Here is a 26,483-nt window from a genome sequence, read left to right on the forward strand (position 1 = left end):
AGTTTTTACTGGATGAGGGAGGAATGGGTTTCAATAAATACCAGCAAATTCTGTAAGCAAACATCACATTGTTGGGAGAAAATTGTAGAAGCAAGAATGCACTCCGCTCCACATAGTCTATTTAATTCCTAATACCATTTGTTTTGGAATATCATTTTATAACACTAGCGAAAGCAAGCACAAGCATTTTCTTCAAAAACAATTGTGCATCGGGTATGAGTCCAAATCTCAGCTCAGAAATCTCATCTGCGTGATTGGCCCCCAAAGTCAGTGTTGCGAAGGAGCTGTTTGATGTGGTACGGTAACGCAAGCTGAACAGAGGTAGGTTGTGTTGCTGAGCACGCGTGCGACTACCGCAGCTGTGCTGACTCTCGTGATTCACATTCTAAGGCTGCGGGCACTGGCTTCCACGTCTTAGCCTATTAGGGGTCCCTGCTCCTCCAAAGCACCGCTCTAGGCTACCTGCTTTCCTGCATAATTTCCACCTCCTACCTCCAATCCTTCTCAAAGCCTACTCCAAACATCTCCCGGACTGTGTGACACGCACAGGGCACAATCCTGAGCAGATGAATCTTAAGGCAGAGGGAGGAAAATGAGAGGAGAACAGATATATGATGTTCCATTTTGAAAGCAACCATTTATTATCAAGTACAAGTATATCAAACAAACAAAGAAAAAAAAAGAAAAAGATGAGTTCACAAAATTCTTTGCTTCAGTCGTCCTCCTGTTACTTTGTATAATATAGAGGATCAATGCTTGAGGGTGTCCCATGAATTATTTTCATAACCGTTACAATTTTATGACCGCAAAGTTAATCTACAGACTCTGTAAGAGTTTAAAGGCATTTAGAAGATGTACTGGGGAAGGAGGGAGTTTGTAAAGTGCTTCCATCTGCACCCCTGCTCAACATCGCTGTCATTAAGCCCTCTAACTGGACTTGGATGGAAAGGAAGGGAAGCCAGGTCCAGCTTGACTGGGTCAGCTAACTCCCTCCTGCACTAGTGCCAGTTAAAAGTGCGCCCGACCAGCCGGAAAAAGTTGCGGTTGTGCTGGCGGAAGTAGGAGCGAAGCTGCTGGAGGACAGTACTGTTTACGGGTGGGTGAGGACGTCCTTTTGACTCATGCAGGCACCGCTCTCTGCCATCACTGCGGATGCAGTAGAAGCCCTTTGTCTGGTTGAAGTAAAAGTTGGAGGCTACGATTCGGGGCGGCAACTCCAGGAAGCGCTCCACCTTTTGCAGCTCAGGCAACGGGTCATGGATCAGTGTGTCACCGTCCACGATGTGGATCTGCTCCAGAGAGAAGTGCAGGAGCCAGTTCCTCATGTGGATGTCATAGAGACTGCGCTGAATGGCCTTGTAGCGAGTGTTTAGACCTCCATTCCTGACCAGCATGTCCTCGATGGCCTGCACAGGCTTGTGGTTTTCCAGTCGGTTGAAGTAGACCTGTGTGTAGTCCGAGATCACTCTCTCAGCCGGGTCTCTCAGGATCAGTAGGAGTCTAATGGAGGAGTTCATGGCACGGATGCGTGCCGGAGCTAAGGGTGAGGTGAAGTAACCTGGGGTCTTTTCTATGGTGATCTGGTGGGGGTATGAATAGGGCATCAGCTCGCGGTACCACTCCAAGCCCTTGGCGTAGTTCTCGTCCCAGTCGAAGAAGTGAACCTCAGTAGCTGCTGCTGCAACTTCTGGATGAATGTCAAGCATCTCAAGCAGAGCACGGGTGCCTCCTTTACGGACACCTATGATGATGCTGTGGGGGGTGCGCTTGCTAGTGCCTGGGGGAGGAACCAGGGAAGGGGTGACTGTCTCGTTATCCAGGTGTCCAGGCCCTGAGGTGGACGCACTGGGCCACACCTGGATGAACTCTGGAGGGGCAGCATAAGTCTGCAGGACCAGGAGAAACACAGAACCCAGCAGGCCAGCCATGGACAGGGAGAGCAGCAGAGGAGAAAGCAGCCAGCAGACAGGGATGGTGATCAGTCTAGTAGTAGTAGTGTCCAGGGGATGGTCTCAAGGAGGTCAGAAAGCTGAGGCACAGACAGGCTGGCAGCGTGGGGTGGCAGCCACCTTTCGGGGGAACGAGAAGAACAGGTGGCCGCTGGTCCACAAGCAATCTAAAAAAGGAAAAAAATGGGTTTCCAATGAGTTCAGATTTGTAGGGCAAGGCACTCTGAACAAAGCTTAAGAAATACAAGTAAGGTCACAAATATAGTAAGAATATGTGATGGCATGAGAATCAAGTGTTGTCAGATAACTGTTAAAAAGGTATTCAGATTTGACACATATTAAACCAATATTTGCTGACATAATTATTGTTCTGGGATACTGTGCTTGTCCTGGACTGGGTCCCACTCAAAACGTATGTACATACTCACCCAGGGCCCATCCAGAGCTCATGTCCACCTTACTACCGTTCCACCCACGTGAGCCACACATAAGTGTGTCAATTCGGTAGTTTCTACATTTAATAAACATTAGTGTTATCACTAATGTATCATCATCAGTATGGGCAGATATTTACATGAAAAATATTGAATAATGGCCTTAGCCCAGAGTCCTCACACCAGTGTAGCCCTAAAAATAGTAGCTACAATCAGCTCCTGATAGAAAATGTCAGTGACAATGCATGGCATTTATCCAAGGCAATGGGGCCAAACCACTCCATCTAACTTTACCAGGTCACAGTCTTCCCTCAGATCAATACACATTACACCTGCCCTGGAACACTTCTATAAAGAACTGTGTTAAATGAGAAGGAAACATGCCAATCCAGTCCTGTGCACCAAAACGGAAGGTAAGGAAAGGTTATTTTCTTTTATTTAAGGAGGATTATTATTCAGTGCAGTGTAAGCTTGGGCAGGGTTACAGTTTGAGAGGCAGCCAAACAGAAAAAGAGTAGAGAGAGAGATAAACTTAAAAAAAAAAAAAAAGCCTTGCCAATTGTCTTCACAATTTCCAAGAATTCCAATGCAAATATATGAATTTACCACGTCTGACCTTTACGCTTCATCAAATCCCTGACCGTGGAAACGCAACAGTTATTCTGTTCAGACTAAACAGTCAGCCCTTCTAGTCAAAATATTCCCCCAGTGAAAGGTCACTTTCATGGCATTTTTCCTCTGCACTCAAAGCTGATTAAACCTCACAACTCCATTACACACTACCACCCAGCGGCCTGCTATTCAAAGAGAAGTGCCTTGATTTCAACTTTGAAAAAGAGCAGCAAAAAGGCATTACTCACGGTTGCACCACATGTACCGCTTTCGCTTTCATCAGTTATCGCAGAATGGATCGTTAGACGCTCATGCAAATAAACAAACCAGTAATTCAGTTGATTGTCTGCTCAACGGCAGGCACTTGTGTTTAGAGTATCTTTTGAAGCATCGCTGCTGGGTTCCCCCTCACTCTGTTTGTCTCAAGCACATCTTTCAGAGCTCAGCCAGTGACACCTGCTTTTGCCTGGGCCGCGAGTCGGAGCACTGGGGATGGAGAGGAGCCTTGGGGCAGCCGGGTGGCTGGAGCGGAGGAGAGAGAGAGAGAGAGAGGGAGGGAGAAGGGGCCTCAGTGCAGGACTGTGACACCAGGGTGCAGCTGATACACACTGACATGTCTGCTTGCCTGTCAGCGGCACAGCAGTAGAGGAGCTGCCAGCTCCAATGTTAACAACGAGAAGTGGGGACGAGATTGCTGTCTTATTCGATACAGCTCACTGTGGCTGTATACACTTAACACAGAGGACATACACACACACACACATAAAAAGGCACCTGCAACTAGCCACTATCTCACAGCTGCACCGTGCTACTGTTTCTGACGCTTTGGACTGTCTTTGGGTCATGGCCACTGGCTGATGAAAGCACAGAGGGAAGCAGAGGATAATAACTAATTTGCTCTACCCTCGCCAAATATTTCACAATCTTTTTTTTTTCTCTTTTTGAAATAATATGAATCTGGCAGTTGTTCTTGGCGAATGGACCAATAGAAATGTTCCAAAATTACTTGGAATAAAAAACTTTAATACACTGAAAGTTAAGGTTTTTTCCTCTGTCTGTAAAATTGACATTTTGGAGATTTTTGGAGGTTTTTGCGTGACCGCAACTATAATGTGTGTGTTACATGTTACCTCAATACAAAAAGTAGCCCTTTTTCTCTTTTTCAGGACAGTAAACAGAGCTCTGAGGTCATAAATCATTTTGTACTTGGTGGCCCAAACAATTCAACACAATAGAAAGCAGCATTAAGTGAGAATTGGCATTTTTTCTCCCCTTAAAGGTGGGGAGTGTAATTCACGTTTAAACCACAGCCAAAAATGCAAATCACGCTTATAGCTCCCCCCTGTGTACAGCGATAAACATGCATTTGTTGACAAACAGAGATATAGAACCGGTATCTGAAGTGAAAGAAGCATGTGGACTGAGGTGGTAGAGTAATATTACAGGATTTTACACAAATATGACTTGGATAACTTGGAGTATTTGGTGCACTTGAGCATTCTATAGCACATAGCATACCCTATGTGGTCATGTTTCTATTTCAACCACTCAATGATCTTCAAAGTCAAATAACTAAGAGACTGTCCAAGGAACAACACATGTAGGGCATTTAGGAAAAGGAGTCATTTTTCTATAGAGAAAAGCAAAAAGACCGTCCTGATACTGCTGGAAAACTACAAAATGATGCTGATCAATCTCATCTACTACCACACACACACACACACACACACACACACACACACACACACACTGTCTAGCTTGTAGTAGTGAGTGGTAAGTCTGCAGGTTACTCACAGACATAGCTCTTACTACTAATGAGCGCTAATGAAGAGACTCATTTATATGCGTCGACCCTTTCTTTAGTATTAGAAGGAACAGCAGGTAGAGACAAGCTGAGAGAAGCCTAATTTAAAGACTATTTAGCATAAAACAATTATTAGTTATAATAATTATTCAGTGAGGCCTGCGATTATAGTGCTGTTCCCTTCGCTGTGTGACTCTTCTTGTTAGGATGTTTATGCTTTAACTGCAGTTTAGGGGCAATTATGAAAAAAAAAAAAGCAGATGCAGGGGATACAATGGTAATAACTGAACCAAATACATCTCTCAAAAGATCACATACAAAAGAAAACAGAAAACATGATTCATTCTCACAGTCACTTATTACAGCAGAGTGTGTCTCGTTCGAGACCCTGAAACAGAATCTCTATTGAATCTCTACACTCCAAAACATTAAAAGAAATGTGTCTTTTCAGCCTACAGGTATGGATTTTCTTTTCAGCTTTGGATCACTGTCCTGTTGCACAACCCAATTAATTTTTAGATGCAGCTCAGAATTCATGAGTCTTTCAATAATAACAATTTGTCCAGTATAGTGTACTTACTATGAAATGCAGGATAGCTTTATGGCACCTTTAAGAGATAAGCTGGTCTGATCATGCCACAAAAAAATGAGAGACGAGCATTAATGTTTCTTCCCATGAAGGTTGCTTTTATCTAACGCCTTTCTTTATAAACATGAACTTTAGCTGAGGCTAGAGAGACCTGCAGTTCCTGGAATGTTACCTTGAAATCTTTGGTGACTTCCTGGATGATTTGCTGCCTCTCACAGCTCTCCTGGGGTTTCTCCTGATAATGGTTTAGTGTGTTTGTTAAAAGCTTTGTGGCAACACCATTACTCTGATAACTGATAATAAACATCAATATCAGCTGGCTGTTTTCAGGCCTGGCTGTGTTCAATCAGCAAAATCTCATTATCAAGTACATTTGGTTAATTTATTGACTGTGTAACTTAGGAGTGTAATTTGTAGTTTAGATTTTCAGCTTTGCTCCATATACAAGGTATAATATTTTTTTTAGCCTGCTGTTTGATGAGGGTATCTTTGTCTAAAATTACTGAAGTAATGTAGTAGTGAATGTACTTTAAATGATGACAGCAGCTAAACCATTCCTGTGGTTCTATGAAACACACTTTACACCAAGACAAGCTGCATTCTAATGGACCTTTGACCAAAGCTGGCTGGGGAAATATTGGAAATCGAATCTGGGTCCTTAGTAATACAATTCTGCTGTTCACAAACCCTATTCTTCCAAAGCCCCTCGCTTCACATTCTTTTCATCTACATTCTTCTGTTCATGCCATCTTTCTCTCTCCATTGACATTGTCCTTTTCTGTTGTCTCCTTCCGCCTCCGTCTTTTGTCTTTTGCACTCCCGAGCCTCCCTTCACCTGTTTTTTTTTCTGGTGGACTCCTGCCATCCCCTCTAAGGGAATCCGATGCGCATTTTCTTCTTAAGCTGAACTCAGTCTCACCAGGGCAGGATCGTGCACTCACATGCTTGATACCATCTTCTTCAATCTGCCCCCACTGCTTCACACCTCTAGCTCATTTGCTCTTTCTGCATCCAGAATTCAAATCCTTGCATAGGGTTTCATAGGACCATTCTCCAGTCTCTTTAGTCCTTGAAGGTCACAAGCACTTCATGGCTTTGTGTGTTTCCTGTTCTTCTCACATTCCTGACTCCACTTGAAAAAAATTACTTGATCCCATAATAAGCTGGTTTATTTTATTATACATTCAAACCAAGTAACCACGTCTCCTCACCTCAACCACATGTCCAGCTGCAACCCTTATTGGAAACTGATAATGGGAATTGAATTTCCTCATCCTTGTTCATCTAATATTCAAACATATTTCAATTATAAATACATTATTTTTTAAGAAGATACCAAATTTACTTAATGTGCACATGGACAAAAGTATTGGGACACCTGCTCATTCATTGTTTCTTCCAAAATCAGGAGTATTAAAAACAAATGTTTTTAAATGTCCTGCTTTTGTTGGAGCACCGATCTCTACTGTCCATGTAAGGCTTTCTACTAGATTTTGGAGTATTGCTGTGAGGATTTGATGGCATTCAGCAACAAGAGCCTTAGTCAGGTCAGGATTCTATTGCAATGGAACTATTGTTCTTACTTCCTTAGGAAATAATGTAATGCAAGCTACAAAACATCACATTTAAATGTGGTGTTTCACTAACGTTCACACATTGTTAGCAACATTACCAGACTTGAGGTATGTGCAATATCTTGGTGTGACGGACCCTGAAGGGAGTATGAACATTCTAATCCTTCAACAGTCGTCAACTTCTTGTCCTCTGGGGAGAAACCTATAGTTTTAGCGCCACCTGGTGGCAATTACAGTTACCATGACCACCACAAGGCTTAACCTGTTAACCCCCATGACTGCTGCACTCTTCTACACTCAAATAATCCTCTACAAGACTGTCAGTTGTTGTAAATCTCAATGAGACCGTAATGGGTTACTGCAAAGACGTGCAGTCTACTGCTAGTGTCTAGTGTGCAGTGTAGCCAAATCGAGAAATGCACTGTGATAATGGCTGAAGTGTTTGCACACATCAGACTTGGGAGAAATCAGAAAAATCATGAGGCTATTTAACAGCCTCTGAACAGAGCGGTGTGGTTCTGGGAAGGAGGTGTTGAGCCAGGCAGACCGCCAACTCTTTGTTTTGGCTACAAATGTGGGGAACAGTTGGTGGTAATGGAAAAAAGGGTGATATTAAGCTATTTCTGGAACGAGTGAGTAAGGTGATCCACACCCACATGCCAGCTAAGACCTTCATTATGGCATTACGGAGGAGGACAGAGAAAGAGGCGTAGACTTACAGAGAGAAAAGGGAAAAAAAGAGAGAGAGATTAAATTATAACAGTTAGTCTTAATGATAATTGCTTTAGTGATTACTGTACATTTTAACATCCGACTCTACTTGTGGTTGCCAGAAGGTCATTCTATAATTAAGAGCACATTTCTCATCAGTCATAAAACGCAAAAACAATGTGTTTTCTTTCCTAGAATTGTCAGTGTTGGATAATTCACTGATTCCCTGGATTAACCCTTTGGAAGTCCAGATGTAGTACTCCATTTGGTGTTGCACAATAAATTACATTCACTTTTACAGCAACTTATTGGCAATATATAGGTTTGTGTACCCTGCATGGTCAGTACTTATATAGTTGAGGTAGGCAATATGACAATATTTGATTTTTGTGGATATCATTAGGGCCTAAAGAATTGAGAACAACAACACATTGCATTACAAGGAATGTATTTAGTCCTGTTTAATTGGATGTCATACATCAGTTGTGCATTTTAATTGTAGAATACAAATTGTTGTTTGTCCAAAACTGTATGGACAAAAGTATTGAGACACCTACACAGTACACCTTCAGGAGCTTTTATGACAACCCATTCTAAATCTATAAGCATTATCATGCAGTTGGTCCCCCTTTGCAGCTCTAACGGGGAGTGTTGGCGACTTTAATGCTCGTGTGCTTCAGAACATGATGACCCCGCTCTTAGAAATATCTTGGAAGGAAGACATTTCACTACTCTTTCTAAAGGCAGACTGCATGGCTAGAGGTGCTTGATTTTATACACTTGCAAGGGGACTATATGACACACCTGAATTGAAGTGTTTCCCAATATTTGTGGTCATATAGTGTATTTGGATAGCAGCTTTAATGAATTTTGTGTGTTTTTAATGTTATGATAAAAAAAAATAATTGGATTTACATGATACATCCCTTGAATGACATGATACACATTAATGTAAAAAAAACTCTTTAACCCTTCAAAACTAATTCCCGGTCTCGAAATAGAAGGGTGTGTGTGATCCGTACAACATATAATCACAAGGAGACCCTGTTGAAATCAGAGTTGTCAGTATAGTGATCAGACATATGCTACAACATTAAAGGCAATGAAACAAGGAAGACAAAATGTAGTTATTTCAGGTTTATTACAGGTAGAGTAAGGGTTGTGTGTGTAGGACAGATAATGAATAAATATCTTTACATTGTGCCAAAATGTCATTATGAATGGCCTAATAGAAATGTTAGGAAATGATTTATATAATAAAAGCTTTCACCTTCTACTAAAATTTAAGAAATATATTTTTTTACTTCCATTTGCTGCTATTTTGAACGTTTTTTTGTGTGATTGTTTTTTGGTTATTTGTTTGTGTATGTCCCATATCACACCACCTCTGCAGGACATATCCATCCATCCCTGTATTCTCAACCATGTCCAGGATCCAGTGACCTAGATATCTGCTAAAGAGGCCAGACTGGGAATTCTGATAAATGTCACCATGGTCCTCCATTCCTATCGGTCACTGTTAGTGTGGCTAAATTAAAAAGAGCGCAGATAAATACGGGAGGCTTTAGGCATTGTTTGTACTGCATATATCCTATGGTCAAATTGTTAAAATGTCAGAGAGGATGGTGATGATGACCGTAGGGGAGTGGAGTCAAGATTCCTCATCTTATGTTATCATCTTTGTTTCATAATCTGGGTTTTCATTTATTTTACATCGCACGTCATCATCAGCCCTTGTCAGATTGGCCTTCAAAAGATTCTATAGCAGCACAAGGCTATTTTTAGATAACAATGAGGGGGGCTTGGTAAGTGAATTAAACCACGCTTTAGCAGGAAACAAGAACAAAGACTTAAATTAAAATATGCTTATATGTAAGTTGAATACAAAAAGGCCAATTTATTGCAGCACAACCTAATAACAATAATAAGCCATAATAACAGCCGCCTACATGCTACAGGGGTGAGCTTATCCTTAACTGTTATTTTAACAAGATACAATTTATAGATTGTTAAAGTGTGATTTATTCAACTTATAGAAATACCTACTGAACCCTGACATGGATTTCCAGAGTTAGGAGCAGCCTCTCAGTCAGAGCATGGTCAGGTGGTTTGTGAGATGTGTACAGTACACAGTTCCTTCAGTGAGATATTGGCCTTTATGAGAAAGCTGTCCTTTTATTAGGAGGTGTGGGGGTGGCTGTTGTTCGCCTGCCACCAAGCGTAATGAGCCACTTCTCTGCACCAAATGATACTGGGGTGATGTCTAGGGGTGCAAATGCATGATGTTATATTGCCCATACTGGGATAGGCCTACACCAAAGGAACCCTAACACAGAACTGAACACATTAACCCCACCGAAACCACATTTCCACAATGAAAACTGAGCTAGTTTTCAAACTTTTGTCCTCTAAAAACAATCTGACACATTTAGAATCTGGCTGACCAACAAGTTGTTCCTGTGATCCATTAATAGCAGAGATGCAAAATGATATCAGCATTATCAATGCACCTGTGCAGTGGAGGTACTACTGTCCTCATCTTGGTGGACAAACTGAGAATGAGATCAAATCTTTGTAAAATGTGAAAACAGACTTCATGTCAGTATTCAGAAAGCATATCATCCGGGGGGGTGTAGTACATTGGGATGTAGTAGCTGAATTGAAATGAGTACACAAATCTCTTTGATTGGATAGTGTGCCAAGCACTGTAATCTGATCAAAGGGATCAGACAATAAAGCAAGGTGTAGAAAAAGCAACAGGGAGCTCAATCAATTCAACAGCTGTATGACAATGCCTGCCTCGATATGGATACAAAATAATAATAGTGAGAACCAGCCCAATTGGCAGAGATTCCTATAGGTGGACCAGTAGGGCAGCCCCAGGATAAAACTACCTATATGTTGCTAAAGGCTCAGGGAACCCCAAAAGTTTTATTTTCTTGTAATGTAACTGTGGAGCAGAGGAAGGGGCATATCTAGGAAAAACATGTCTTTGTCCCAAACATTATTTCATCATTTCATCATTTCAGAGGTCATTACGTCAACTACAGAATGATGCACAATAAGTGGTTTATACCTATATCTATAGTGGGGTGGGTGATAAGCAGGCAGAGTTGGCGCTGCTAGTTGGGGGAGGAGCATAAAGGACCAGCTCTTACAACAACCATGAGAGCCTATTAAAAGACTTACTACACACAATTATTGCTGTCGCTGGATGGAACTGTAAATATGTTACCTATCATGTTACATTAACGTATTTACCCACTTACATAAACAGTAATCCTCAAAAAGGTCTGATTACTGTTTTTTTTTAAAGTGTGAGCCTCCTTTTTATGGAAATGTTGCTAGACATTTAATCTTTTTGCTGTTCCAAAAAGTTCCGCGTCTGTAACTCACCATCAATTAATGATAAAATAGAGGGAGAGAGATTTTTTCCACTATTTCGTAGCAGTGGGCAGCGGCTTTCAGAATATGAACTCTCCTATTGGTTGCTACGGCAACATATGAAGCAGAAATGCCTCTTATTGGCGGCTTTCTACCCTGCCCGAGCCTTACTAAGCCCCTCCTCCATATGCTTGTTACCAACTCAAGCATTTATCAAATGTGCTGAGAGTGCAGCAGATTCACTGATACTGAGGGTGGATGTACTCTAAACCACAGGCCTCATGTAAATCAGTCAAAACTCAACAGGTGGAGTCAGGAAAATGAAAGACAAGTCAGTGATTTACTATGGAAAACATGCAAAACCTTAACAACCATGTTCCAACTGCAGGCAGAGACTTTGCATAAGCTGTAGTGATTTTGTTGGGCAACATGGAGCCTTTTTCCAATGTGGATTCTCTTTCATCAATGGCCAGGTGCAAACCAGAAGATTCGTCACTCTGTCTATAATTAAACACAGCCATGCTCCTTCCCTACCTACCCACCACATTCCCCTTTTTGCCTTGCTCTGAGGCAAAGGCACATTCATTATGAATGAAATTCTTCATCAAATAAAAAACAGCTCTTTTTTGTGGTGGACAGTGGGGAGAGGGTAAATGTTTGATGAGATCTATCCGATCGTTTAGTGAGGTACTATAGCATGCCTCTTTACTGCTGACAGTGCTCATACAGCAGCACAAACCACAGGAGCTGGGGCTGAACTGCAGGTCACTGTGCACTGGAGAAATAGACTGAATTCAAGTCCTGGCTACAAGACCTGAAAAACTTCCTATAAATCATCTGTTCTGCATTAATGCCTCTGTATCAGCTAATTGTGCTGTTTGCAAAGCTCTAAAAAAGAGCAGTTGATGTGTTTTCTACTAAATGCTAAACTATAATAGTGGCTCTAAGGTGCTCAAGCCTCTTCCAAATCATTTGGAGATAGCAGGTTCGATCCCAAGCCCGAGCCTCTCTTCGGCTGAAGAGGTGAAAACCATTTTCAATCTGGTCATGTAGAGCAGTGTAGCCTGAGTGCAGATCAACTTGTAGGGCTCGTCAAAGCAAGCTAAGTGAAAGCTCTATCATGTTTCAGTGAGTGTTCGATGAAGAACAGATAACTGCATCGTAACGTACATTTTCTCCCTGCTGAAAAATCCAGCTCAGCACTACCTTTTGCTGGTAGCTGGTTTCAGAAGATCTAAGCTGGTCCTTGATTGTCAGGGTGGTTTAAAAAGTTGGTCATCCAGGATAAGACATCCTCTATGTTGCTAAGTGAGCTGGTTGAGCAGCTTAGCTCTTGACCAGCCTAGCATATGATTTCATTTGAGTGTGATGGTTTATATCAGGGGTGTGCATGGGTGGCCGGAGTCCAGCATAGTTTGCTGATTTCTCTGCTCAAACAGATCTACTAAACTTGCCAATTAACAGGTGAGTTGAATCAGGTGTGCCTGAGCAGGACAAGCAAAAAAAATCTGCTGGAATCTGGTCCCCCAGGGCCGTATTTTGCCCATCTCTGGTTTAGATGGCCTATCAGGTGATTGACCAGTTTGGCCAAGCTGGTCATATTGATGGACTAATGTAGTAAACAACTGCTTTTCAGCTTGCTGATATCACTTGATTACCACACCGCGTTGGTTAGTGCGGTTGTTTAAGATTCATTGCAAGTCTAAAGATGTCAAATCAGTGAGCAGTAGCATGAGCTTACATGTAGGCTTACTCATAATTCTAGGATCCAGTCTGTATACAGGAGAAAATGTATAGGGTTCTGAACATACTTATTTACCACAGAAAGGGACAAAGGCAATTTCAGAGGTCATTTCAGAGATCATAACGTCAACTACAGAATGATGCACAACTTAAGTGGTCTATACCTAGATCTATAGTGTGGTGGGTGATAAGCAGGCAGAGTTGCCACTGATAGTTGGGGGAGGACAGTCATGAGAGCCTATTAAAAGACTTACTACACACAATTATTGCTGTCGCTGCTTCAGAATTTTATGAAATGTCATGAAATCGTAATTACAAAACTCAGAGGGCTTTTCATAAAAAAACAAAAAAACAAACATATTTCTTTATTCTCTCCTCCTTGTCCTCTCTCTACACACCCGACAAGAGTGAGAGCCATTAGAAAACCAGAGAGAGGAGAGAGAAAGGTAGATGAAACTAGCTAATGTTAAGTTAGATATGTGGCAAGCATCGTGCCATGCAATGTGCCACGCAACATTTTGACAGTAGTATATTAAATTGAAGCTATATCTAGACCACAGAAAGCCAAAGTAGATCACATGACTAGAAATGTACACAGAGAAAGGTGGCCAGTCGTTTGGTAAAGGCCAAGTTACTTTAGCTAAAGTTACATTACATCTCTCAGCCAGTTCACAGGGGGTAAAGATGCCTTATATTTAAACGGATGTGAATAAATATAGTTTTTCACATTTTCACATATCTCTTGTTAAAAGAGGGTGGGTGGTTGAGTGTGGGTCTCCAAAATAACAATAAAAATAATAAAGAAAGTGACACTGTGACTGGTGTCTGTTTGTGTGTCTCTCAGCTCTGGATATCCCTCCAGTCACGATGGCTCAGTTATAGGCCACAATACTCATACTACACTTTAATTCAGATAGCAATTCCCGACTGACACTTTTTTTAATACCTTCTTTTACACCGCAAACTGATTGCAAATTGATGTTGAGGTACCAGAAGTGGGTGTATTTAGTGACAGAAACATATTGCAGACTAACCAAGAAGTGCTGACGCGAGCATGTATGCATTTTTTTTAACAGCCAAGCTGTCTGGATTTTGGAATATACATTATTGGCTCATTGATTTTCAAATTACTGATTGTAGTAACTTTTTTTTATCATTATTTTATAATAATTGTGACTCTTCAAGGCTATGACTATTAGCACAGCTAATACACACAAAATAACAACACATTTTTAAGACACCATAAACTGGTAGTTTCAGCAAGATGAAACCCAGTGCACATACTAAAAATCATTTTTCTATAGATTTTAAAACTAACTTTAATGCACTTGAGGTGCACCCTGTGCTTATCTCTAGGAAGAAAAACAACAACAACACAATATCGAATCAGGACTCAGCATCAGATACCCAAGATTAAATTACCTGGATAGAGGCCGGGACCAAAAAAAGGGAAAAAAAAAAGAAAAAAAAAGAAAAAAAATTGAACAACCATATCTACTGTATCAAAACTCAATTTTAGTTGAAGTTCGGAAAGATTTCAAACTCTTGTCATTTTCTTCCACCCTATTGCTGAGTCAGCATGCTACATTTGTGTTTTCTTCCCCCCGGCTGGGAGCAGGGAGATAGCAATATCAGTTGGACGTACTTCCAGCTCTGTGTTTACTTGCCTCTTCTGGGCCACATCCTCACTCAACCATGCCTGCCTTTTACTTGGAAGCGCAGGCACCTCTGCGCTCTCAGGATTTCCACAGCAGTAAATATGTGCTTAGGGAAGGCGACAAACAGGGCTGAGTTTGCATGGGACCTTCTGTGAGAGAATGCTGACTGCCAAATTGTGGGATTACTACAGCTGGAGACAAACTATCAGAGTCATCTCTTACACTGCCAAGACTTTAGCCTCAGCAGAGAGACAAAACAAAACTGTGCAAAAGAAAAAAAGGAACAAAAAAAATGTGCAATATGTGCAACAGCAGTCCTGATTCCAGTCCTGAGGACAGCTCTGCTCTTTTGTGCGTCTTCGCTGTTGACACGTCCCACTGAATAACTGTAGCTTCAATCCCTTCAATAACTGTAGCTGTCAGAAGGAGGAAAACAAAAAATGTCTACTACAAGATGCCCACAGGACTGAGAATCACTAAAAACAACTCAATATGCTTGATCTTCCAGGCATACAGAGTGACACCGTGTGTGTATATTTACACAGCACAGTTCAGACATTGTAGCCCGCTTCAGAAAGTAATACTTAAAGCTATTTACCTGAAAAATCGCCCACTTGGATGAGATACAAACAGCAGTGACCCTTTACACGTGCATCTTTCCATGGTAATTTAATGGTAATGGCAATTTTAGCAATTTTATGACAATTTTAACGTTATCATGAACAGTTATGTTCCAACACGGATTGTGAATATCATTTGTGCTTAAAACACTGACTTTTTCAATACAAAGACAGCATCATTTGTCCTGTTTCGTCAGGCTTTAGTGCACTGAAGTGTAAAATATTAAATAATAATCACTGTATTCAGAGGTTTCATTTTATTTTATGTGGCGCTACTAGATTTTTTGTCTGGGTCTTACTGGCTGCCATACTGCCATATTCCCCACCTCTAGAAGTGTGTCAGTGTGAACACAAGCGGAGTCAAAATCCCAGTTAAACTTGCCAAGTACAATTACCACAAAATGACAGCTTTTGAGAGGAGAAGCAATAAAAACTGCTCTTGGTTGTTACAGCGCAAAAGCAACGCAGCAGCGCCGGCAAAGCAAAGCATATCTGTGACTCTTGCTTTTATGCATTTCTGGATGATTCAGGAGCTCTTGGGTGTTTCATGCTGAATATGTCACATCCTATTTAACAGGACTTTCATGGCATCCCAGTAAAATACCATTTAAAGGAGCATTATATGAGAATTGGGGTTTTTTTTGTGCTCATGGGCTGCCCCTACAGGTGGAGAGTGTTAATTACTCCAGTGAAGACAAATTATGCCTTGAGCCCCCCGAAATTTAACAAGCTAAAAGATACAGAACCACCATGTGGACTGAGGTGGTAGATTAATATTAGTGAATTTTACACAAATATGGTTCCAGTGCTGTCGTGCCTGTTTCACCAAGGTTACATAGTTCAGTAGCAGCGTGCAACGATAGAGATGCTATTCTCCTTGTTACTAATCAGTGGAGCATCACAATGATACTGAAGCTGTTATTTTAAGGTAAGCATTCTACATCATATTCAATTTAAGGGTCTGAACAGAAGCGCTATAACATATAAATAACTAACCTTGTTTGTTGGCTAATAGTGCATTCCAACGCTTGTATAAAGCTCTGTCCACACGACAACACTGAAAACTGTGAAAAAACACTGAGTTTTCAAAACTCTTCAATTTGTGTTTTCATGTGGATGGAACGCCAATGTGCAGGTTTATCTTTCCATTTATCTCCAAAATTTTTCTTATTAATATCTATAAAATAATTGCAAATAATTCTTTGGCTCAGTTTGAACAGTAGAGCGTTCACATAAATTCCTCTGATATTAATTAAGTGACTAGAAATGAACTACTGATCAGTAAATCTCAACTGCACTGCTCTTACTGAAACCAAAATGCAGGGAAAATCCCACACACATTTCACATTCACCACACATAAGACAAAATTTGTAAATATGAAACTCTGATGATGCTTCCTGACATGACAAATGACATATTTGTGTACTCTTTTTCATTAAACAGCTCCTATAGGACTGACAGTACTGTACATAGCTATGTCGGAATAAGAATAGGACAGACATGTTGTGTAAGTGGGGTGAGATGCCAGTGGTAGCTGTGTGATACTCAGGGCTGTTTACTGGAAAACATCACGTCCTGAGCAGGGGGGAGCAATCAGAGCTGAAGCTAAACTTCCTGTAGCAGGCCTGTAATTTCACTTCTGGGAGAGAAGCAGATCACATCCAGAGCCTTTATCTATAATGACGATCTACAATGTTATATTCCTTACTCCATCCTGGCTAAGGTGTGAGGGACAGTGAGAGAGAGAGAGAGAGAGAGAGAGAGAGAGGGTGAGAGGGTGAGAGAGAGAGAGAGAAAGAGAGAGAGTATAGTGGTTGTTTACCAATCTGTTAGCCCATGTTGTTGCTGATGCACGTTTATATAAATGCCTGGAAAGCTACAGCAATGCCAAAGTCACTCACAACAACAGATTTCAGCAGTATGCCATGCCATCCCTCATAGCAAAGCATTCACTCTTACAGCCAACAGCTTACCTACTCAATGTGCAGTTCATCACATGCTATAAATGCATCTTGTTAACTCTATGTTGAGTAAGCTGTGCATATCATAGCTTATGTCCATGTTAATAAATATAAAGAATGCATAGTTTTGCTGCACTGAAATGACACAATCAGAATCGATCTATTTTCTTATCCGCTAACCAGCTTCTTAGGGTCGTGGTGGGTCCGAAACTTACCTGGAATTATTGGGTTCAAGACAGAAAAATACCCCCTGGACAAGTACCACCCACTCCCATTCACTTACATACTCACACCTAGGGGCAAGTTAGCATAGCAAATTTACCTACACTGTGTGTTTTTGGGACGTGGGAGGAAACTGGAGAGCTTTTTTTAAAGAGGGGAGGAAAACTGATACAGTATAATATTGCTGTAAAATATCCTTGATTTAAAAATAGTGCTGATACACAGAGGCCCAAATATTGATATTGTAGCAGTGATATTGATATATTGATATTGGGGGCAGTGGTGGCTCCGTGGTTAGAGCTCCGAGCTATTGATGACAGGGTTGTGGGCTCAGCTAGCTGCCATTGTTGAAACCTTGAGCAAGGCCCTTCACCCTCTCTGCTCCCTGGGCACCGCAGCAATGGCTGCCCACCGCATGATGAGCTTAAAACGTCATTACCTTATACATTTAATGTTTTTCCAGAATAATTTGCAAGTAAAAGAAATAAATCATCTGCGCTCAGAGTGGCTTAGCGGCCTAATGTGCTACCATGGTGGCCTGGGAGTTTCCATTCTGCTTTGCCATCAGCGGCCAGAGTACAGATGCTGTGCACTCTCAGGGTAAGTAGCCAGAGCTGTCTCCCCTCATCACTTTTAAGCGATGTTGGCCGACACCGGCGTCTGTTAGCTGGTGTGGTGGATCCGGGGACCCATCGCTTTTTCTTCCAAGCGGGTCAGCTGCCCATCAATGCCTCATCGGCAGCAGTTCGTAAACATGTGGTGGCTGGCTTTGCATGTATCGGAGAAGACGTGTGTTAAATCCTTACACTCCTAGTGTCGGGAGCATTGCTAGTGCTAGGGGGGAGCTACAAATGGGTGGGTTAATTGGCAGTAGCAAATGGGGAGAACAGGGGAAAACTTCTACCAAAAAGAGTAATTGATCATATCATGCTGTCATGCCATAATACGTGGCATGCCACAAGTCTTGAAATATTAAAGTAGGGCTGAGCAATATGATATTTATTATTATTGTGATAAATTACATTACAGTTGTATTTTTGGAGTATATCATGGCTAATGTCAGCACTGGTAGAACACTGGACAACTACATGTCTTATTGGTTCTATTGGTGCATCTTAATTGGTTTAGTTTGGACCACCATTACTACCAATGCTTCTTCTTTTTTTATTTCAACTTATCAGACATTAGAAAAAAATAATTAATGGCACGTAAAATGTCTTGTATTGTGATTTATTTTTATGCCACACCACCCATACTCCTATAGCAACACAATTGTAGTGTGGCCTGCATGTGCATGTAATGCTATTGTGCATTGTTCCTGTATAAAATGTATTTAGCACAAGATCACATCTAACACAGCATAAGAAAAGCTACATTTCACAATAAAAGGAACTAATTTCCCTCTTATGTCAATCACAAATGGATTAAACTACTTTAGTCTGATTCTGACCTCAGAGATGAAAAAGTTAGCCGAGGCAGACTGTGCTGGCAGTGATGATCACTTTGGAAGTTTTAAAATCAAATCCTTATCGGCACAACGAGGGCTTATCGGACAAACTTCGCTCCCTACCACTTTCATCTCTCACACTTGTTCCTCCACCCTCATGAATAAGTCATACTGCCTTCACCCTCTTTTGGCCTACAGTGCCATCTCCCTGCGCCTGTAAAAGTGAGTGAAGTGTTTATGGGAGATAAGAGCGATAGAGGTCGCTTTGCCAATAATGCCTTTTATCACCCCTTGTTCTCCTCTGGACCCTTTTTACGACCAACGCCCACCGCTGCCGAATAGCTAATTAGAGAAGTTTGGGGAGCTACAGTAGTTTGAATGATGGAGAGGCTAAAAATGAAGACATCTGCAAACTTCAGCTTAACTCTGCCTTCTTCTGCAGTGTCGAGGTGGTCGCTTAGGGAGACGTAAGGCTCTTAATCTGCTGCCCTAAACGATCCAGCCATGTTAAATATGAATGAATGCTTTGTGTGAAAAAGCTGTATTTGATTTCAGCCCTCAGTCTGAAAATGTCTTTGGCAAGGCAGCAGGAGGAGGACGCGGGGAGGAGGATAAAGGAGGCAGAGCGGAAATCCGAGACACAACATCGATCTACGAGGGCTTTACCAATCATTTCCTGCCAGACCAAGACGATCGATAGACCAAACTTTCTCAGTGTTCGCTTCAATCCTGACTGCCGAACCTCAAACAAAAGCTACGTGGACCAACACTACAACCAATACTTTATGTCCACAACGCCCACTGGGCCCAACTGAAAGAATACAGCGAGGCAGGAGAGGAGGGGGAAAAAAAAGAAGAGAGCAAAGAATCAAACCGCGAAAACCGTGTCCATTTCTTACAGCTGAAAGGTGAAAGTGAAGATGTTTCTTCACGGATCCATGAAATGGTTACTGCTTCTGAGCAGTTAATTGGCTCCGGTGTAGCGACTCAAACTGGTTCAACTTTTAATTAGCTATGCAGACACGTTTAAAAAGCCTCACTGATAATGGTCCCGTACCCCCACCCCAAGAGAGGGAAGAGAGAAGCTGATGGAGAGAATTAATTACTCATTTTCTTTTGGCTGAGAAAAAGAGATATGGTCCTTGATTGCATAATTTAAGTTTTAAATCCAAATACCATAATCATTGTAACTCCACTGTGGCAAATTAGCTGAGACAGTTACATTGCGTGGGCTGGTGTTCTTGTTTGATTGTTGGAGAAAATGGGAGTAGAGGAAATTCGGGAAAACTGGAGCCAGAATCTTTGAAGCTTTGAAGAATCACACTGTGGTACAGAAGCTGAGGACACTTCTTTCTCTCCAGTTTCATGCCTTATATGCGTTTGATGTATTACCCTGAAACGTGTGTATTCTAGAAATAAGCTGAACGATTCCTCTAAACGCTACGACATCATTTTTCATTTACTAAGCAGTTAGTACATTCTTTCAAATGGTGGCATTTAGCTCATTTACTCTTTCTCTTCTGCATAATAGCCTTTTTATGCACTCAGTCTTCCCTCTGTTCCCTCTAGCCATGACCTTTTCATGATACAGCCATTAAAGTCAAGCTTTCCTCATCTTGTATGTTGATGGGGAAGAGTGATCAAACTCAAAAGGTGAGACTGAAGTGCGCTATTGAGACAGTCAATCATTCAGAGGCCGCAACCCACTGAGAGACATGCAAATGCTTGCTTTCAGTTCATTTGTTTAATATTAATATGAAATGGGGATTTTATGCTGGTATTAACTAGGGTTGTATATTACATGACTGGTGCACACGAACAGTCTAGTAAAATGGAATGATGCTTAAACTCACAACTACATGATCCAATGAGGACTTTGGGAGTGGTTTGCAATAATGCAATAACGAGACTGCAATCTATGATGCACAAAATGAAAGTAAATTTATGGTATAATCCATAAAGAATTTTATGAAATGTCATGAAATCGTAATTACAAAACTCTGCAAAGGGCTTTTAGTATAAAATAATGGATATACATAAAAAAAATAAATCAGGCTTAATTTCTTTTTTTATGAGAAAATAAAAAAAATGTTTATAAAATAAAAAAAGAATTACACATTTCAGGCAATTATTTGATAGTATTGCTTTAAATGATTAAATGTACTAAATGAAGACAACTGAATTTGTCTGAAGGCCAGATTTCATGATTAATTAGTCATATGCACATAAAAAGTTTATAGTGGCATTTAGCCAACAGATAAACATTTTCATTCTCAGAAAACGTACTACTTACCTGATCAATGGAGAAGCCAGCTGTTTTTTGTTGTTGTTGCTGAACTGTTTTGAGCACAATCTATACAGGACAAAGGTCTATTATTCATCCCCTCTTTAGGACTCTAAGGCCAGCAGATTTATTGGCACTTCCTTTCTGAAACTGAAAAATCATTAAGACTCTAATTAAAAGTGTTTTTGTTTATTCTAAATGGAAGGGTGGGGAGGACTTTGACCTAAAAGAGTTGAAGAAGCGCAGTGATCGACCCCAAAATGTCTACAGACTAATCATCTCTCAGTGCCTGCAATATTGTTAAGGTGGTGCTGCAGGAGCTTAAAATACTGTAGCTTAATGCATGATACAGAATGACTGTCAAACACCTGACAGCTCATGCTTTTCTCCAACTTGTGATCTATTTTTAAATTTTTTTCAATTCACTATATGTCCTTGATGAAGCTGATCAGCAGTGAACACTGGTGTCTTCTGTAGACTGGGGTGCGGGGTGGCATAAAAATACCAATGCTGTGATTCAGGCTTGGTTCTGGTGACTCACAAAGCCCTGCTGGCAGAAGGCGAGCTCTTTACACTCTGACCACAAACATACCCTCGTCTTCACACAGTCTGGAACAGCCTCAGCCCTGTTCACCTTCTTATTCTGCTCTTACAGTAGGACTAAACTGTTCCTAAACACACATCTCCCTCTGACTGGCAAAGTAAAAAAAGCACATTTACTAGGAAGAAAAAAAAACCCTGATCATTCTTAAAACTCAATTTAGGTTAATTATTTATTATTTATGAAATTAATCAATCTTATTTTTATATTGTAAAACTTTTTGGACTATACTAAGTCATTCTATGTTCCATATAATTCAAAGTATAATTCACATTAGACCCAAACTGCATTGTGTAATGTATTGGCAACCCTACACTCATCAAGCAATTCATTAGGAAGACTTATACTAATACTGGCCTGAGCCTTAATTGATCTTGGCACAAATTCCACAAGATGTTGAAGATTCTGGTCCATGCTGACATGATTGTGTCACACAGTTTGTGCACATGTTTCAGGAGCACTTCCCAAAAGTGGCTGGGAAACCATTAGAAGATTGGTATGGATGGGATGTACATGGTCCACAACAGTACTCAAATACTGGCTGTGGCATTCAAGCAATGATTGATCAGTATTAACAGGCCAAAAGTGTGGCAGGACAACATTCCCCACATTATTACACCACTTCCACCAGCCTGGACTCTTGACATAAGGCAAGTTGGATCCACGGATTCAAGCTGTTGGCACCATATTTTGACCGTACCATCTGCGTGCCTCAGCATAAATCAGAATTAATCAGACCGGGCTACGTTTTTCCAGTCTTCAGCTTTCCAGATTTGGTGAGCTTGTGCCTCAGCTTTCTGTCCTTGGTTGGCAGAATTGGAACCAGATGTGGCCTTCTGCAGTTTCTTCTGCATTTGAGTAGTTAACCAAGTTACTGAAGCCTTTCTGTCCGCCCCAACCAGTCTGGCTATTCTCTGTAGATTTTTGTCCACAGAAATGCAGCTTACTAGATCTTCCTTTATTAAGCCATTCTGAGTAAACTCTAGAGACTGTCGTGCTGAAAGCACAGTCCTGCACGAACAATCATCTCACGCTCAAAATCACTTAGATCACATTTTCCCCATTCTGCTGGTTGATGTGAACATTGCCTGAATCTTCTTGAATCAGCATGATTCTGTGTGCATTCATCATGGAAAGAATACCTGTCTTAAATGCTCAGTGAGTTTATATATTGCTGCTGGCCGATAAAAAAAAGCATCTCCATTTGTCTGTTTTTAGTTTTCTCCACCATTTGAACCCTTCAGCTGCTCTGTGAATTGTGGATGAATGGACCAATAGAAATGCTCTAAAATTGGACCTGGATTAAAATATTTTTACACTGATTCCCATTGAAAGTTAAGTAAAGCAGGTAATGGAAGGCAATCACTCTACACATCCGCTAGTATCTATAAACAGTTAGAACTATGTTTCCTATTACAGACTATTACTATTTTAGAAATCTTGTATTGAGCTGTGTTTGGGCTGTTGTTTTTAGAACAACAGTCTCTAGAGCTTACTCAGAATGGGGCAATAAAGGAATAATATCCAGTAAGTGGCAGTTCTGCAAACAGAAATGCGTTGTTGATGTGAAAGGTCAAAAGACAGTGGCCAGACTGCTCGGTCTGTACAACTGAGGGGGGCAGAAAAGCACCTCAGAACGCAGAACATGCTGAAACGTGACTGTATGTGCCCACTGCACATGAATCATAATCCAAAATTTCCCCACCATTCATTTTCAAAGGGTAGTACTGAAAACATTAGTGAGGGATGGTGGGATAGCGGGCGACGCAGAACTGGCTTGAAATTTATGCAAATTACATATGGCAGCTGCACTGAGCCAACCAATCAGACAAAAGCAACATTTTGTTGCCCTTTCTCAACCAGTATGTGCCCTGGTGTAGCTAACGTAGAGCGTTTAATTTCCATATTTATAACCAAGTACAGTTAAAAAAAAAAAAGAAAGCAAAATTGAACATGGATGCATGTCACTGGATTCAACTGTAAAAAAATTTAAAATAAATTGGAAATGTATTTCTATGTATTTCTACTTCATGGTTGACAGACATACCCATCAAGAGACAATACCCTGGCAAAGGAAGTGGGCTGAGAATTCCGTGCCACGTGCAGTGGACACGTACCGTGAGGCGGATGGGCTGCAACAACAGAAGACCACATCAGGTTCCACTTCTGTCAGACAAGCAGAGAAAGCTGAATTTGCAGAGGGCATGCACACACACACACACACACACACACACACACACACACACACACACACACACAGTAACAACAAACAAACACCCACACCCATCAAATATAAACCATATAATAATATGTAAAAATATTTGAACAATTCTTAAAGTAAAGTATTGACACATATTTCAGCCCCATACTATCATACATTTCCTTCTGAAATGGCGAAAACTAAGCCTCATTTAAAAATTAGGAAACCCGGTTAAACTTTAAGGCACCTAGCGGGCCTCGTTCAGATGGTTGAGAATAGAAGCCGTGTTCTAAAGCAGCCCCCATTATAAATTAGAGTGCTATATCACACAGCCCCAGATGAGTACTTGCAGCATGCACAGCCTTCAAGCACCAAATTGAGAAGCAAGCGGTGCTGTGGAAAAATTGTCACTTTGAGGCTTCTTCTTCATGTAGAAGCAGCTCAGTGGATGAGACCAGGCGGCAAACAGCTGCACCCACTTTCTCTCAGGCTCTCCACATCAACCGGCTCCAGCTCTTATGCAATAAAAACAAGTGTCAATTCACATGCCAAGAGCCTTGTCCAGCTGTGGGCTCTCCACAGTGGAAATGCTAACGCTAGCGCTAATAGTGAGTCAGGCTGCTATTAACAGGCTGCAACCCATAAGATTAAGCTGTCACGTTTCAGCCAATCAACACCCAGCCAGCACACTTGAATCCATTTCCTGTATCATACACAACAGAGTAGGCAGATGTGACACCTGAGAGAGCGTCGGGCACACGGCATGACAGACTTGGCAAGGGGACTGTGACATGATGTAAACACAGAGAGATGTGACAAACTGTGAAATAAAGTGATTTCTGTGCTGAATTATCCTCCGAAACAGAAGACGTTTTGTTAACATCTTAACTACATTACTACATAAACTAAAAATCAAAGCACAAGCTCCAAAACACTGGAATTTAACTGGAACGGAAACTTTCTTTTGCTTTCTTTTTTAGGCTTCTCGGTTAAGCCATTTACTCTTGAAGCTTATTATTCACTTCTTATTATTCACATAGTCTCTTGCAGTTAAATGTGTGAAGCAATTAATTCGCTGGCAGACCACGCTTTTTGGTTGCCATTTAGATGCAATAAAACCACGAGGGACATCTGGAATCAGTAGAATTGTGCAGGACTAAGCAGAATGCATCTTTCTGGTAGTAAAGAAAGTAGAAACACAGAAAACACACAAAAGTCTCTGAATCTTTAATTCACTTCATGAAAATGGCTAGCTCAAATGTTTAACACCCTTAAGGCGAATGGGCTACAACAACAGAACACAGTCTGACATGTCAGTCTCCACTTCTATCAGTCAAGAACAGAAAGCTGAGGCTGCAATGGGCACAGGCTCACCAAAACTGGACAGATGGAGACAAAAAAAACATGCCTGATTTGACAAATCTACATTTCTGCTGAGGCACATAGATGGTTTTTGTTGCCAATAACAGGGATCCATGGACCCAACCTACCTTGTGTCCACTTCCACAGTCCAGGCTTTTGGTTGTCTGCTGATCAGGTCAGTCTGCACTAATGTCATGTTCTGTTCATGATGTTTTGTCTACTAGTCTCTTTCTAGTCAGCTTACTCACTATGGCAACTAATGTTCTTTTAACTTTCTGCAAAACTAAAATGACTTTACAAAATAGTCTAAAAGACTGAGGACTGAGCGAAATGCTGAAATCTTTCAGGTGGAGAAAGGGTATGAACATAAGAAAAAAGTCTCATTAAACTTCCGAAACTTGCTTAATTCAATAAATGAAAATAATTAGCTCAAATGTGAAACACCCTTGAGGCAGATGGGCTATAACATCAGAAGACCATGTTGGGTTTCACTTCAGTCAGTCAAGAACAGAAAGCTGAGGCTGCAACGGGCACAGACTCACCAAGATTGATGGCTGAAGACTGGAAAACATATCCTGATTTGAGAAATCTACAGTTCTGCCAAGGCACATAGATGGTATTTGTTGTCAACAGCATGAATCCATGGTCCCAACCTGCCTCGTGTCCACTGTGTCCATCTCTAGAGTCCAGGCTATTGGTTGTCTGACCCTTTTTAGTCAGCTTACTCACTATGGCAACCACTGTTTTTCTTTCTGCAAAGTAAAATGGCTTATAAAATAATGACTTAAATGAGTCTTAACTGATCAATAAAGCTAATGGGAGATGTCTGAAGAGGTCTAAAGGACAGAACTGAAAGACTGCAGGTAGAAACACAAGAAACACATGAAAAAAGTAAACTACACCTTGTCAAACCTCTGATTGTTTAATTTACTCGACTATAATGACTACCTAAGATGCGAAACATGCTCCTCTTTTCCAGAATTTAATGGCATTTCCTGTGTCCATCCAGGCAGTGGAAATCAAAACTGCTAGCCACCACATGTGAACCGAAAACTGCTGACAGAATTATTGTTTCAGTGTGAATCCAGCTCCTGGGAGCTTTGTGCATCTTCAGTAATCCTGAGCATTGATGTTAAAATGCTGCAGAAAAGACGAAGACATCAAACAGAAGCCCATCACCATGCTAGAGGGAGGCGCCATTCAAATTGAGCACACAGTCTGGCTGATACGCGCTTCTATCTGGCAGCCGCAGTCCATGTAGGTCTTTGACTATTTAGCAACAATAAGCCTCAAATTGCTGATTAACCTTTGTAATCCGGCAAGCACC

At 41.2% G+C, this 26,483-nt stretch overlaps 1 protein-coding gene across 1 annotated transcript in view; it reads right to left on the minus strand.

The window, feature by feature from the left end:
* Positions 1–211: 211 nt before the first annotated feature.
* Positions 212–26,483, minus strand: part of hs3st1l1 (heparan sulfate (glucosamine) 3-O-sulfotransferase 1-like1) — a 40,795-nt gene continuing 14,523 nt past the window's right edge. The window contains exon 2 of the mRNA XM_072677027.1: positions 212–2,116. Within this exon, the coding sequence (XP_072533128.1) occupies positions 999–1,928 (930 nt within the window). The 5' untranslated portion in view covers positions 1,929–2,116 and the 3' untranslated portion in view covers positions 212–998. The remainder of the gene's footprint in view (positions 2,117–26,483) is intronic.

Source organism: Salminus brasiliensis, chromosome 4 (genome assembly GCF_030463535.1).
Source record: "Salminus brasiliensis chromosome 4, fSalBra1.hap2, whole genome shotgun sequence".
Taxonomy (NCBI): Eukaryota; Metazoa; Chordata; class Actinopteri; order Characiformes; family Bryconidae; genus Salminus; species Salminus brasiliensis.